This window comes from Lathyrus oleraceus, chromosome 7 (assembly GCF_024323335.1).
Source record: "Lathyrus oleraceus cultivar Zhongwan6 chromosome 7, CAAS_Psat_ZW6_1.0, whole genome shotgun sequence".
In the NCBI taxonomy this organism is placed as follows: Eukaryota; Viridiplantae; Streptophyta; class Magnoliopsida; order Fabales; family Fabaceae; genus Lathyrus; species Lathyrus oleraceus.
In genome coordinates, this window is record NC_066585.1 from 134,747,330 (window position 1) to 134,762,362 (window position 15,033).

At 32.5% G+C, this 15,033-nt stretch overlaps 1 protein-coding gene across 1 annotated transcript; it reads right to left on the reverse strand.

Annotated features, from left to right (window-relative positions):
- Positions 1-1,656: 1,656 nt before the first annotated feature.
- On the reverse strand, positions 1,657-13,090 carry LOC127100825 (mannosyl-oligosaccharide glucosidase GCS1). The gene is made up of 22 exons (XM_051038108.1): positions 12,682-13,090; positions 12,509-12,582; positions 11,774-12,025; positions 11,399-11,573; positions 10,319-10,405; positions 10,129-10,197; positions 9,541-9,637; positions 9,086-9,168; positions 8,791-8,898; positions 7,681-7,802; positions 7,371-7,478; positions 7,211-7,284; positions 3,905-4,030; positions 3,747-3,820; positions 3,212-3,361; positions 3,088-3,138; positions 2,930-2,986; positions 2,660-2,809; positions 2,451-2,542; positions 2,267-2,376; positions 2,128-2,191; positions 1,657-2,039 (listed from the first exon to the last, which is right to left on the reverse strand). Exons 1-22 carry the CDS (start codon positions 12,964-12,966, stop codon positions 1,895-1,897), a joined length of 2,553 nt encoding a protein of 850 aa, XP_050894065.1. The 5' UTR covers positions 12,967-13,090; the 3' UTR covers positions 1,657-1,894.
- Between the last annotated feature and the right edge of the window lie 1,943 nt (positions 13,091-15,033).

Here is a 15,033-nt window from a genome sequence, read left to right on the forward strand (position 1 = left end):
TGAGATTGGGTTTGGTGTGAAGTGTTAGATGCATTTAAATTATAATTTCCATAAATTGATAATTCAGATATATTTTAAACTTTGATGTGATTTGTTTATGAGAGAATTTCTTAATTCTAAGAATATTTTTGGAATTTCATGACATGAGATATAATGAGTAATGCTTATTTTAAATTCTAGCTCATTCAATGTTTTAAAATCCATAGTTAAGAAAATAATTAAACCAATTCATTAAAACACATTCTTATAAAGAAAATATAAATTTATCAAATTTATTCTAATTAATAATAGAGTTTAATGTGACATTTTGTGTAAATAAATAAGTGAAATTTTTGTTTCCTAAAATATAAACCCTAAATTATGATTATTAATAGATGGAGTAGAAAAGGAGATAACAAAAACATGACAATGGCGATTCAGTAAAGTTCGTAACTCTTTCGTTTCTTTCTTATTAGTTATGTTTTTGTGTAGCTAGAAAGTTGCAATGCTGCTATTATTTTTTGTTTGTGGAATTTCATTATTATCTTTATGCGTTTTTTTGTTGATGATGTTGCTTCCTGTAATTCTGCATACAAAGCACCAATACTATTTCCCCCATATTTTGAAAAAGTGCAGTCTCTCACTTTCAAACTTTCTTTTTGTTTTTTTAATTGTCTATAGTTTATTTATTTGCTATAAATTTGTATATATATTTTTTATAATATAAGTTTTGACAACGGAAACCCTAATCAGATTAGGAATGGAAACCCTAACCAATTTGTTTAACTATAAAACCGCATGCAGGAGAACTGAAATTTAAATTTAAAAATCAGTCAAAAACCAAAAAAAATCAAAAGTAAATTTCGCTTTTTATTTATAAAAAACATATAAACGGTTTCATTTTAAACCAAAATATTACTTGATTTAATTTCCTCATTTGTTCTCTAATCACTCTTACATTATAAATAAAAACTATTATCTATTATTTTCTTGTTTTCTATCCATTTGATAAATAAAAATGAATTTTATATAGTTATATAGAGTACACATTACATTATTTATTTACTTTATTATTATTATTATTATTATTATTATTATTATTATTATTATTATTAAAATAAAAGTTTTGGACCTACCTAGTCTATAATATAGAGTAAATTGTATTTCTTGAACACAAAAAGATGAGATTCAGACTATTTTAGATACTTTATTGTTATTTATTGAATTTTTAAATATTTTTAAATAATTGAATATAAGATTTTAAACATATAAAAGATTATAAAAATTAATAAAATATTAAGTTTTAACTATTATAAAATTATCATTAAATTTTTTATACCATTATAACTCATAATTATTCTTGTAATTATTATTCTTACATAAATAAAATATTTATTTATTTATAAGCGATTCAATTGGGTTCAATAACTATCTAATTTTAAAACCTTGAATCCCATAGATACCAAGGTCTGCTGGTCCAATTTTAATTACCTAAATTTAAAATATTAATGTATTTAATATTACATCTAAATATATGTTAAATATATTTTTATTTTAAGATATATAAAACATCGTCAAAAGTACATTATACAAATAACTCAATTTTCAAACTATTGTTACTTGTGATATGATGCTCAGATATATATTATTGAAAATAAAGGTTGTTGAAAAAAGAACTTCAAAATAAGTTGAGAAAACATGCTCATATATTCATATAAGGCTATTTATCAAATAAAGATTATACAGATTCTTAGGGTGGGTTTGTGAAATATACGTCAAAGCTGAGAAGATACCTATAGATGTTAATACACGCTGGAAATTATAAATAAATCTTTTAATATTTCAATTACAGTCTAGCACGATATATTACCTCGGTGATAGTTGTGAATGAACACCGAGAAGAAAGTTTCTCCTCCTAAATTGTGTCGTATGCTTCCGCCATGATTAACACAGCAAGTGATGTCCAACCTGTAAATGGATGTGCACCTTTTCCATTTCCGTTAATCTGATCGTACTGCTCCCACAGAAATCCAGTCTGTCGATAATTTCGAACTATATTTCTGCAGCACCAGAGAAATACATCATTTTAAAAAACTGTAAATATCTTTAACCAAGATTTTAGCTGTATCAGACAAAATCAAACAATACCTAATTAAATTGCTTCTCAATTCTTTGTACATGGCTTTCGCTCTGTCCTGATATGGCCCATTCTCTGCAAGATTCAACCCTAAGCATTAGTTTTAGTTTTGAGAAGCAATTAATAGAATTGGAATACATGCAGATATACCTTCAGAGTAATGATGGAGTGCTGAAAGGACCCTGTAATTCATGTTTATCCAAATTGAACCTCTCCAATATGGAGCATCATGTTCATTGTTGTATTTCATGTACAAGGAACTGGACAATATAAAAAACTTCACTTTATGTTCACTTTTGATCCATTAAAAATGCATTAGAGTGTACGCTGAGACCTTGTTGTGGCAAGAGAACGAAGTCCGTAGTCACTCCATAATAGGCTACGATTCGAAATGAGTTCAAGCTGCTTTTCGAGGATCCATGATCCCTGAATAAGACAGTGAGGTTAAAAAATGTCATTTTGTTTATCATCTAATAGTGAAATTAACCTAACATGGTCTAAATATAGAAAGACATACTATTCAGAATTAAGTGCACTACTTACAGATGGAATGATTTTTCCCATGAATGGGAAGAAATTAACATAACCAATATGAGGAACCAATCTCAACACAGGGCTCTCTAAAACTTCTCGGACAAGCTGACGAGTCACATGATTGTTTTCTGCTTTCAATTCTTTCCATTCAAGTCGAACCTAGCTTGGTTGAGCATGTAAAGAGAATCTCAATCTCAGACATGAACATGGAACCCATGTATTATTAATCATGGAACGGTAAGCACACTGATAGTAAACATAAATAACTGGACATCATACCTTTTCAGTATGATTTCCAAAATCAAAGTAAGCGCCATACGCATCGTCAAAATGCATCTGAAGGGACAAAAAGCACAAATTAGGGATGGACATAACTTCAGTCGCAAGTAACTGACTCTCTAGTGTTACCATTACCAAGCAAACATTTGATTAAATACCTTGTTCAGTGACTCTTGATCTGATAGCAATTTCACAGTAGAACCATAATTCTGCATCATTTCATTCAACATGTCAATTAAATTTGGTGATTTTTTCTGCCTACATTTATTTTTTAAATTGTACCTTTTCAGGTTCGGTTCCCTTATTCAACAACCCTTCAATGGAATGCATGCATTGTGCTGCAAGTAACACCCAACATCTAAGATCCAAATGGCGTTCATCTGAACTTGGGTGAGAAGCTCGCGGATAATCATCCAATCCAGAGGAAAGCGTCTGGAAGTGCCAGAAATAATGTTAGTTACAAGCACATATCTATGTTCAAGACAACAAAGAATTTATCATAATAGAAGCCTGTGTCTACTTATTATTGATCTCAAAGAAACAACATAACCACAAGAGAGAGTGGGTTTTAGACTCATCCAAGACATGTGTCAATGACATTCAACTTTCTAGTAACAAACAGAGAAAGCCATCTAATAAGCTTAATCTTTCTGGAAAAATAAGAACATTTTCCTTAGCAATAGTTTCTGTTTTTAAGCATGCCCATAGCTGTTTTGGTCAAGTTGACCTGCCGAATAGTTGGAATTGAACTTATATATAAGGTCAGATAGTATTGTTTCATTGTTAAATCCGTCGTTTTATGAATGCATATTAGAACCTGGGGATTTAAATTCAATTCAACTGTTGTCCCATTGTCCCGTCCACGCCAATAGTAGCTACTCATTTGCTCCCCTGCGTTAAAAAGAGATGGTAACTATAAGAGATCAGAAAGAAGCAATCTGTTTCCAGCATCCCACATTGCAGTATAACTTATACCTGACTGAGTTTTATTAAGCCATTGGAACCATGCTTCTAATCGACTGAAGGCACACTCCAGGAACAGAGAAATCTCACTTCTTTCCATCGCATTAAACTCATTATTCTTCAAGCTATTGACTATACCTATAAAAACATATTTAGATTCTCTTTGATTAGGAGATCGCTAACTAACTATCGGTGGGATGCACAGAACAGATTTGAAAATAAAAAGATAAAAGTTACTGCATAATTGTGTCGCTGTAATCCGATTGATGCATTACTGCTATATGCTTTTATTTTTTATGCACCATGGTCATATAAATCTTCCTTTATTCTGAAGGATAGAATTTTAGTTAAGCAATTAGTATTTGTACAGTTTTTGTTAAAATAATTTTTCTGATATGATTGATAGAAGAGCATATGCTCTTAAATATAGGATATAATGTAATTATAAAGGAAATTCCTAATAAATTCTAATCATTTCCCATATTCAATTCTATAATTAAGGGTCGATGATAGATTGAAATGTAGAACCACTTAATCCTTTTGTAAGAACCTCTGCCAGCTGATTTTCAGTGGATACAAATGGTATACATATTGTCCCATTATCCAATTTTTCTTTGATGAAATGTCTGTCTACTTCGACATGCTTTGTTCTATCATGTTGCACCGGATTATGTGCAATGTTTATTGCTGACTTGTTGTCGCAATATAGTTTCATGGGTCATTCCATTCAATCTTTAGGTCACGTAGAATTATTTTCAGCCTTAGGAGTTCACAAATTCCCAAGGCCATAGTCCGAAATTCTGCTTCTGCACTTGACCTTTCAACAACATTTTGTTTTTTGCTCCTCTAAGTCACCAAGTTTCCTCAATATTCGGAGGTGGATCTTCTGTTATCTACAGATCCAGCATAGTCAGCATTTCTATAGGCTTCCAAAGTAATTTCTTGATCCTTTGTAAACAGAATTCCTTTTTCAGGAGTGCCCTTCAAGTATTGCAGAATTCGACAAACAGCTCTAAGATGATTTTCTTTGGGATTATGCATGAATTGACTTACCACTCCCACTGCATAAGTTATGTCTGACCTAGTGTGAGATAAATAGATTAACTTTCCAACCAACTTTTGATAGGATTTTTGTCCATGGTTGCATCTTCAACAAATTCGCTAGGTCTGTGATTTTGTTCAATTGGAGTTTCTACTTGTTTACATCCCAATTTACCAGTTTCAGATAATAAATCCAACACATATTTCTGCTGAGAGATGAAAATACCATGATGAGAGTGTGTCACCTCAAGGCCCAAAAAATATTTTAATCTGCCTAATTCTTTTACTTCGAACTCTTTCAACAAACACACTTCGAACTCTTTCAACAAACACACTTTTAGACTGTCTATTTCTACTTGATGATTTCCTGTTACAATTATATCATCAACATTAACAATTAGTACAGTAACTCCCCCTAAGGCTGAATGCTTGGTAAACAAAGTGTGATCTCATTGACTTTGTTTTTACCCCATGCCTGTCATCACAGTAGTAAACCTGCCAGAAACCAGGCCCTAGGGGACTATTTCAGTCCATAAAGAGCCTTCCTTAGCTTACAACCTTTTCCTTTCTCAAAGTTAAACCTAGGTGGGACCTCCATGTAAATTTTCTCTTCAAGGTTGCCATGTAGGAAAGCATTCTTGACATCGAAAATTCAAATTGTTGCAAATTCCATATTAGAATTGATAGCAGAAACTAGATAGCAAGTGATCCAACGGATCTTGAACAAGGCTCTAGTACCATATTAGAATTGTGGTTTGGCCTAACACAACCTTTTAAAATTGAAGATTGCCCCCACTTATGAACATATGTTCAAGACATCTTTCATCTGATGTGGGACTCTTTAACAAACAGTAAACAACGCATTATTCATGAACTTACATGAGTTGACTCACCACAACAAAATGGACTTGCCGGAAGAAAAAACCGTCACTTATTTAAAGCTGCTCGAGCTCTTGTCTTTCAAATATATGTACCAAAATCATATTTAGGGTGAAACAATTTTGACAATAGATCTAATTAATTGATTGCCATTTTATTTTAAGTGATGTTAGACATGTTCACTGTATGGTCTCATTGGTCTCATTTTTAATTTTGTTTCTATCATGCAAAGTCTTGAGTATCTAGGAGTCTAACTTTCCTACATATTCATAAGAAAAACAAAACTATGTTGGATAATGAAAGAACTCGAGAATAATAACACTTGGGAGATTGTTGAGGGACAAGGAGGCATGAAGCAAACTAGATTCAAGTGGGTCTATACAGTAGAGAATAAATTAAATGGCATCATTGATTGTTACAAGGCCCAAGTAGTAGCAAAAGAATATACTCAGACACATCGAAATGATTATGAGTAGACATTTCTAGTGAAATAAATGAATATTGTTTGGATTTTACTATCTCTTGCTACTTATTTTAAAATTTGATGTTAAAAATAAATACATTCTCACTTGAAAACTTTGACGAAGATGTGTAACTATAGATTCCATCCGACTTTAGTCTCACGGGTGGAGCCAACAAAGTGTGTTGATTGAAGAAGACTTTATATGTACTAAAGCAATCCCTTTGTGCGTGATTTGGAAGACTCACATAGACAATGGTGTGCTTCGTTTCGAAGCAAAGCTAAGAAGATCACACTCTATTCTTTAAACATTCACATGGAGAAAAAATTATTGAACTTCTTGTTTATATGGATATGATTGTTCCAAAAGAATATTTGATTAAGAGAGAACTGCTTAGAGAGGGATCATCGGTAGAGTTTGAGATAAAGGAGTTTGGGAAACTCAAATATTTCCTAAGAATTGAGGTGGCTTACCCAAAGCAATACATTTTTATCTCTAAGAAGAAATAGTGATTCTCAATGAGTCATAACTAGGGGAAGAATAACATAAAAGGGGAAAATATAAAATTAACATTAACATAAGCTATAATTTATGTTGTATACTCTCTATTTTATCACTATATTTTTTGTAGTATATTTACTTGAATTTAGTAATTAACTTTTTTCAATTTTACAATAATATATTATCTAAAATTATTTAATTATCACTTTCAATATTTAATTTATGTTTTTAAATGTAAATTTTTTTTTACAAAAAGACATGTTCAACCAAAATAGGTAATTAATTTTGAAATTTTCGTATACAATTGAATTTGAATTGGAAAATAACTGAATTGTTAAGGATAAATTTTTCTATAAAAAGCTCCAGCCCAAAAAGTAGTTAGGCGGTAGTTAACTTAAGAGTGTTTATATAATGGTATAGATTATAGATGATATACCACTTAATGCTAAAAACAGAGTTGGAGGATTTGCATTTGTTGGATGCTGAGGAACATATTCCTCTGGGATCTTACTGCAAGTACAGAACAATCAATGTCACAGGAATAGCTAAAAAGATTGCTGCCACCATTTGAAGAAAAAAAAAGTTTAATACTAAACCTTAGTGCTTCAGCCCCCAGAATTTGTTCTCGTGGTATCCATCCATCAATGTTCATCAAATCTAACCAGTGTCCAATGATATCCAATGAAATATGAATATCCCAACGCCTGCTTAATGTGCATGAGTGCAAATAAAGCAAAATTTACTGACCAAATATGATTTGTTTGTTAAAAAATACCAGTATGGCTTGCACGGTCAAGATAAGACACCATTTATCTGCACTTTCGGAGAATTTTAAACAAGAACAATACTAATAGTGTTTGTGATGGTGGTCATGGATTATTATATTACTAGTACTGGAAAACTAACCAGATTACAAGTTGATGAAAACCTTCATCCCATAAAAATCCTCTTGGGAAGATTGGTCGACATGGTACAGCCGTGTAAAGCTCAGCAGGCCAATATGATATATAAGCGTCATGTTCTCTATGCTGCAAACAAAAACAACCCACTATGAATCCTAAGTTACGGACATCTTTCTTTAAGTTTAAAGCATAGTAATAATATGACTGTATAGAAAGGAAAACTAGACTCACTGACTGAAATAACTGCAGACTGATACTAACAAAGAAACTAAACAACAGATATGTATCCCAGGATGTAATGATCTATCTGAAAAGGGAAAATCTGTTTCTCTCGCTAAGAGATTAATTAAATGATAGAAAAATTCTTTGCAATACCAAGTCTAATTTGACTTCTCTAATGGACCAGAGAATGGCCACCTATCATAGGGATTTCATTAAAGGAGCTTCTGTGCATGATAACAGTTGTGTCTAAGAAGCCTTTGGTTGTATACGGTTGTGGTGGTTTACCCCCTATTCATCGAATTGAACCTCTTCTGATTAACTAATTAACTACCATATACTCCTTTACTGTACTGCTTTATTTCCGCTGAATGTGGAAAATCTTGAATTTGTGCAAAGAGGTTGGAGCATTTTCCAATATGTAAATTGATTCCAATTTGAAAATTCTAAAGAGAAGGCAACGAGTGCAAGGCGTTTCAGCGGTGTGCATTGCAGTTATTTGGTGCTTATGGTTAGAGATATATGCCACAGCTTTCAAGAATAAAATTTTTGGTTCGTTGTATGGTAAAATGGTCATTTGCTCCTTATATCTTAGCTAATAACTATTTCTATGCGATTTCTTTGCTAAGCATCAGCATGAATTTCTAGTTAATAAGCTTGTCTTGGTTTTCGGTGACATAAGGTCATTTAGTAAGAGTTCAGTCCTTTATTTGTTAGCAATCTTCTGCCTTGTACTTTTTTTCTTTGTTGTCTCTAAATTGTATAATTTACCAAGACTAAATAAATCACATGAAAGATAACTATGAAACTAATGATAATCGTATCACTTATATGATATAAAATGGTGGCATACTTTTCAATAAAGACTATTGACAAAACTAAAGTAAGAACTTACATTAAGGGTTCTTGACTGAGCAATTTTTGACTGGCCATAGAAATAGCCGATGCCACCTAATAAGTTTCCAACAGCAGCCTTACCAACAGATATGGATTCTGAATCCACCTGGAAATCCACTCGCATGATAAAGAATTTACTTCTACCAAGCGTATACGTCTAAATGAGTTTACCCAATCATATGAAATTTGAGAGATGCATAATAATTTTGAAAAATCAAACAGGCATACATCCTTAAATTAAATTAGAGAAAGTTAAATAAAAGAATAAGTTAAAAGGACAATGAACTCGGTACCTTCTCAGCCAAATTGAAAGTTTTCTCAATCTTTTCATCAAATGCTTGTTCTTTATATTTCAGTTCATTGGACAGTGAGGCTCCTAACATTGAGCAGAGAAACAACAATTACTCATTGATTTAGAACATTGATGTTAACTAAGTATTAGTGAAGAATAGCCTAGTTTTCTTTAAAATAAAATAATATTTAAACTTAAACGTCTAAAGAGTCAAAAACCAAAAATGAGTTTGAACACAAAATAGACATATCTTCCAAGTTTAAGTCATTAAATTAATGAGCACATATAAGCAATACAATTGTATAAATCCCCATGTTATTTGTAAACCTGAGAAGGCTTTCAAAGAAAAGAAACACCCTTGCAAATAAGTAAATAACTAAGTTTGTTCTCCCTTTTCATGAAAGCCCATAAATATACTCGCCATTTAAAAAAAGACTATACAAAAGTGGTAAAAACCTGTCAGACTATTGACACGATCTTCTACACTAGAATTATCTGAATCAGTTCCAGAGATGAGTGCAATATCTGTAGTGAAAGGAAAGCCACCAACAATCTGCAGCATGAAGTAAAAAAGTGAGGATTAAATATGATTTTTGTTGCTATAAAATGAGAAAAATATGCTTTTGGTCTGTGTCAATTTTTTTTGGGTTATCAAAAAAGCATTAGGGTATACAAAAAATTAGGTAAGTTACATGACAACATGGAACCGCTGATATTATTGGATGATCGTGTGAGTGACTTTAGACACAGACATGTTATGGATGCCATATTAGATTCGGGACCAAAAATAGTGATTTCATATTGTAGAGATGAAAACCAAGTGACTTTTTTTGTGAGGACCAAATCCAAAACTCATTGACTTTTTATAGACCAAAAAGCATATTTAACTTCTAAAAAACAGAAGCAAAAGTGAGTGGTGACAGCAAAAACAATTAAGAAAGATGCTTTCAATAGACAATTAGATTGTGTGTCTACACAGACACTCACAAATGTGTGCACAAGTTTTGTTAAAATGGGTCTCAAAAAGTGCATATGTTCTGTTACCTGAAAAACTAACACATTCGGAGAATCATCTGATGAGTCAGATAGCTGCATTTGAGCATGGTTTCTTGTCTATCAAGACATGCACATAAGTAGAGATATCAGCAAAACCCTCAGTAGTTTGTAACCACATATCTTCTGTTACATTAAAATTGTATCATTAGATAAATTGAACTGAAATTCCGTAACATACTTGTGATGCAAGTTTTTCCTCAACAAGATCAGACAAATTGTGAAAGTGAGGTGTGTGAAATCCAGAGTAATGCAGTTTCAGATCATCCTGGAAAAGAAAACCATAAGAAAGTGAATAATTGGATTAGGCATTACATTGCAGATAATCAAGAACGAAAAATAGGTCTGAAAACTTGCATGTAGACAGATAGAAACTAAATAAAAGTACATTATATATGCTGAGCAATGTAGAGATATCCCTCATGTCCTCTATATAAATATTGATTCATTCCTAGTACATTTTCTCAAATGCAAGTATTAATTAGGAAAGACTATAAGAAGATATAGGTTGTAGTTACCGGATTTAATCCCTATAACCAAGGGATTATACTTGCTCGTTTATCATTATAAAAATCACAAGGCTAAGAATTAATCTGTCAGGCAATTCAATATCAATTTTATGGTCCTATTCAAGTTGGTATCAAAGCAATATCGAGACTGGTTAGATATTGAAGACTGGTTCAGAAGTTTAAACATCCATACTATATCTAAACTTGTCATAGCCTTTTCTGTAAACTTTCAGTCAATTCCTTAATTCTCCTCGCAATAGTCATTGGGATGTTGTGGTTCGAATCTTGATATATCAAAAGATCTCCCTACAAGAAATAACTTATAAGAGCATGGGTCATACCAATGTTGCTGCAAATACATATGCGTATTAGGCTGGATGCCCCAATTATCGATGATGAAGCACTAGTTGTTATGTTCTTCTTAGCAAACAGAATGTTATTGCTACAATCCATCAGAGAGACAGATCAACAAGCTATGACTCTTAGACTACATGTGAACTTATTAGGTTGAAAGTTGAAACAAATATTTTGTGAGTTAAAGCTTTGCAAATTAGAGCAATGAGTCTCATTTGTATCATTCATATAGTAGCCAGATATTTTGCACCTAATCAAGTCTTCTTAAAGCAGAGTAAATGAGATTGATTGTAAATTTATTTACATGCAATCAAACATAAACTCCAAAAATACGTCTAATGGTAGTAAAAACAAGATATACTTGAACATTCAATCATAATACCATTTCCTAGCATTACCGTTGACTTTAAATGTAGCTGCCAGTCTCCAATGTCAGTTCGAGAGCCAGATGCAAGTAATGAACTCTCGCGAATGTTCAATTTTTCTCTACCTACATCAAGAACATTACCACCTTCATCAGCCAAATAGAAAAAGAGCTGGCCACCTTTCCCAAATTCCTCATTCCACTTAGACCTGGGGTTAAACCACAAGAACAAAGCTGTTCATTTGATAAAAAGCATTCAATATAGCAATACTGAGAGCTGTGGATACTCATATAGGGGAACAAATCTTACACTACCTACTTTTCATTAAGGAAAAACCAGAAACAAAGTAGTTCTGCCATAATATTTTTACCAAAGTGATTTGATTTTGAAGTTAATAGCATCACTTACTTATCAATCTGCACATCAATTCGAACTGCCCAGTCGCCTCCATAACCGCTGCCATCCCCATTTGATTTTAAGAACTCAGTAGTCAAGATCAGGCCATGGTCGACTAATACTTGATGCCCATAATCACGTCCATTATGCTTTATCCAACCATAAGCACTTAATTCATCCTCATGTCTGCAGACATGCCTCAAGTGATTACTGCCATCTTTCACACCAATCCACATTAACCCAGCCATCAAAGATTGTGGAGTCCTGACATAGACATACAAAAAACACAGAAAAATCTGAGAAAGTCAAATGATGTTGAAAAATAGAAAAACAGAAAAATAGAAAAATAGAAAAATAGAAAAATAGAAAAATAGAAAAATAAACAAAGACTCTTTAGTATGTAAATAGAAAAATAGAAAAATATAAAAATAAATAAATAAACAAAGACTCTTTAGTATGTAAATAGAAAAATGACACAAATAGCAGGGACTAAAGTATCTGGAATTTGTCATTTTAGTCCCTAAATCATACGAAAATCAGTCATGTTAATTTCTAACATCAAAATAGCAGGGACTAAAGTGACAGATTTCATATAATTTACATACTAAATTTATAGTATAGTGATGCTTTAGGGACTAAAATAACGGTTTAAAATAATGCCTCAAATAACTCCCTCGCGGTATTATCAATAAATAAATAAATAAATAAACCAAAACACACCACAAAGCATTTAAAAAAAATTGATACCTTGCACGAATTCCAAGATATAGATGGGGACGATAGGTTCCCCAATACAAACTCTCCTTGTGTTCACCTTGAAACTGCCACAACACCGAACCGATTCATTCAGATAAACCAAATTTACGAAACCTAAAAACAAAACGAGTAAGAGTGAAGAAAAGGATGAAGTAGAAGTTAACCTGCGGAAGGTCCATGATCTTTGGCGCGGGAAATGGCGTAGCAACGCGAGGAAGACGAGGTTCTGCAACGGAATTAACAATGTGACGAATGAGAAACAGAGTGATGAACAAGAAGGTGATGGCAAGAAGAACTTTGATTTTGACATTTTTGAACGACGGAATAGAGTTTCGGTGTTTGCTTCTACCTGTGCCACGATCAGAACTTTCGTGGAGAGAATCGGCGTCGGGTTCAGGGGAGGAGGATCTGAGTCTGCTACGAGCGGTTGTTCTTTCAGTTCCGATCATTTTTGGTGAATCGTTGACTGACGGAGTAGAGCGGTGTTAGCACTTTGCAGTGTAACGGCCAACGACTATTTACAGTGATAGAAGTTTGGAGTAGAAGAAGTTATATAATAATGGAAAAAGAGAGGAAAATTTGGTCGAGGAAAAGAAAATAGTTTTAAAAAATGAATATAGTTTTATAGTGGAAGGTCCTTGATCTTTGGCGCGGGAGACACACTAACTAACTAAATATAAAAATTGTATTTTTGAATATATGTTAAAATGAATCATTTAAAAAAATTAAATATACGAATTTTAAGTTTTTTCCTTTTGATTTTCATATAGGTCTATAAAATATTTGTTAATTTTTTTCTTTAAATATATTAAAAAGAAATGATAACGAATACCTTTAAAAAATAAATATGTGATATAGAAATATATTTGTGTGATTCGTGTATTCAAGTTTAGATTTAATTTATACATGTGAATTTTTTATACTATTTATAATGTTTGAGAAGAATAAGGATAAAAAAGAATAGGAATGGTTGTTGTGTAGCAGTGGAGATAAATTTCAATGTAGTGGATGAAGTTAACATGTAAGACTGATACTTCCAACATTTAAGTTAGTGAAAAAAATGAATAGTAAATTTTTAAATTAAGAGTGAAAAGTATATCTATAAATGGTGTGTTAATTCCTTTTAAACATGATAGTTTATTAGCAACATGTGAAATGCGGGTGGCCGCAAGAGATATCTGACGGTGTAGAACATATTCTCAAATGGGGGTAGCGTTAGAAAGCTTAACATTATATCTATTTGTTTTCGTCACACTTTGCGTTCTTCTAATATTGAGCTTTACGCTCCTTTTTGGGCCTCTGCGACCGGCCTAAAACAGTTGTCCCCCAAGTCCTCGTCTTCTGTCATTGAAGGGCAGGGTTTTGAAGTAATGGTCTCTACACGTGTGTAAAGTCATGATGGAGAAAGGTCTGATGAGACGTCGATGTTCGTAAGAAAAGGCATTTTTAGGACAATATCCGCATGTGGCGCTTTCAGAGGCATATAATGACTAACATGTGTTTTCCATCCTCGTTAGTCGTCCATGTTATTGTACTAAAGATGTTAGAGTGTCATCCTAAGAGTCATAGGAAGATTTCAACTATTGATAGTGGGGAATAATCGTGTGGCCTTCAATTATTTGAATAGACTTCACTCTTTTTTGTTGGCTGCTTATTGACTTTCTCGAGGAGCGTTTTTCCTATTCCTGTATTTCCTATAGAGATTCTCTCGGTGTGAAGGTTGGCCTGTCGTTCGAGCTTTTCTACTTGTCGGTTCAGTTTCTAGGTTTTGGTGCTTGAGTTTTTCATTATCTTCTCTCCTTCGTCAATTTTAGGGTTTCTTAGCGTTTTAAATTTATTCGCCTTACCAACTAATTCCTGCATTTGTTCTTTGGTTCTTGCAAACATGGTCATTTCCTCCATGTCAACTAGGACGGCTTGTATGGACATTCAGGAGTTTGGGTATGTGTTTACCGGTGTTTTTGGTAAACAATCACTTAGTTTTGAATAGTTACTTACAAGATCAAACTAGAGAATCCTAAAGCATTTTGTGCATAATTTCTAAAGGAAAAGTGTTAGAATGTTGTTATAAGTTTAAAGTGAAGTGTTTAATAAAGCAACAAGAAAACAATTTGAATGTGAAAAGAAGTTAAAGGTTTTGACTATGTCGAAATCCACTATGAAATGAGTTGGGAAAAGTAATAAAGGCTAAAACAAAGTAAAGAAAAAGATAACATGGTTATTTCGATTAAATAAATGGAAGTTAGTGTACATAATCATACATATTCTTCACAAACTCGTTTCTCGCTCTAACTTGGCTACTTTGAGTTCTATAGATATTTTGTAATGATATTGCCACCTGATTCCTAACGCTAGAACCATTATATATACTGATATAAAAGTAACTTCCTATAACAAACATATCTTCAACTTCCGACATATAACCCTTTGTGTTCCAACCTTCTAACTTATTCCCACATGTCTTCGATGTCTGGATAAGATCAAAAAATAATTACTCAATCTGATCATTTTACCTC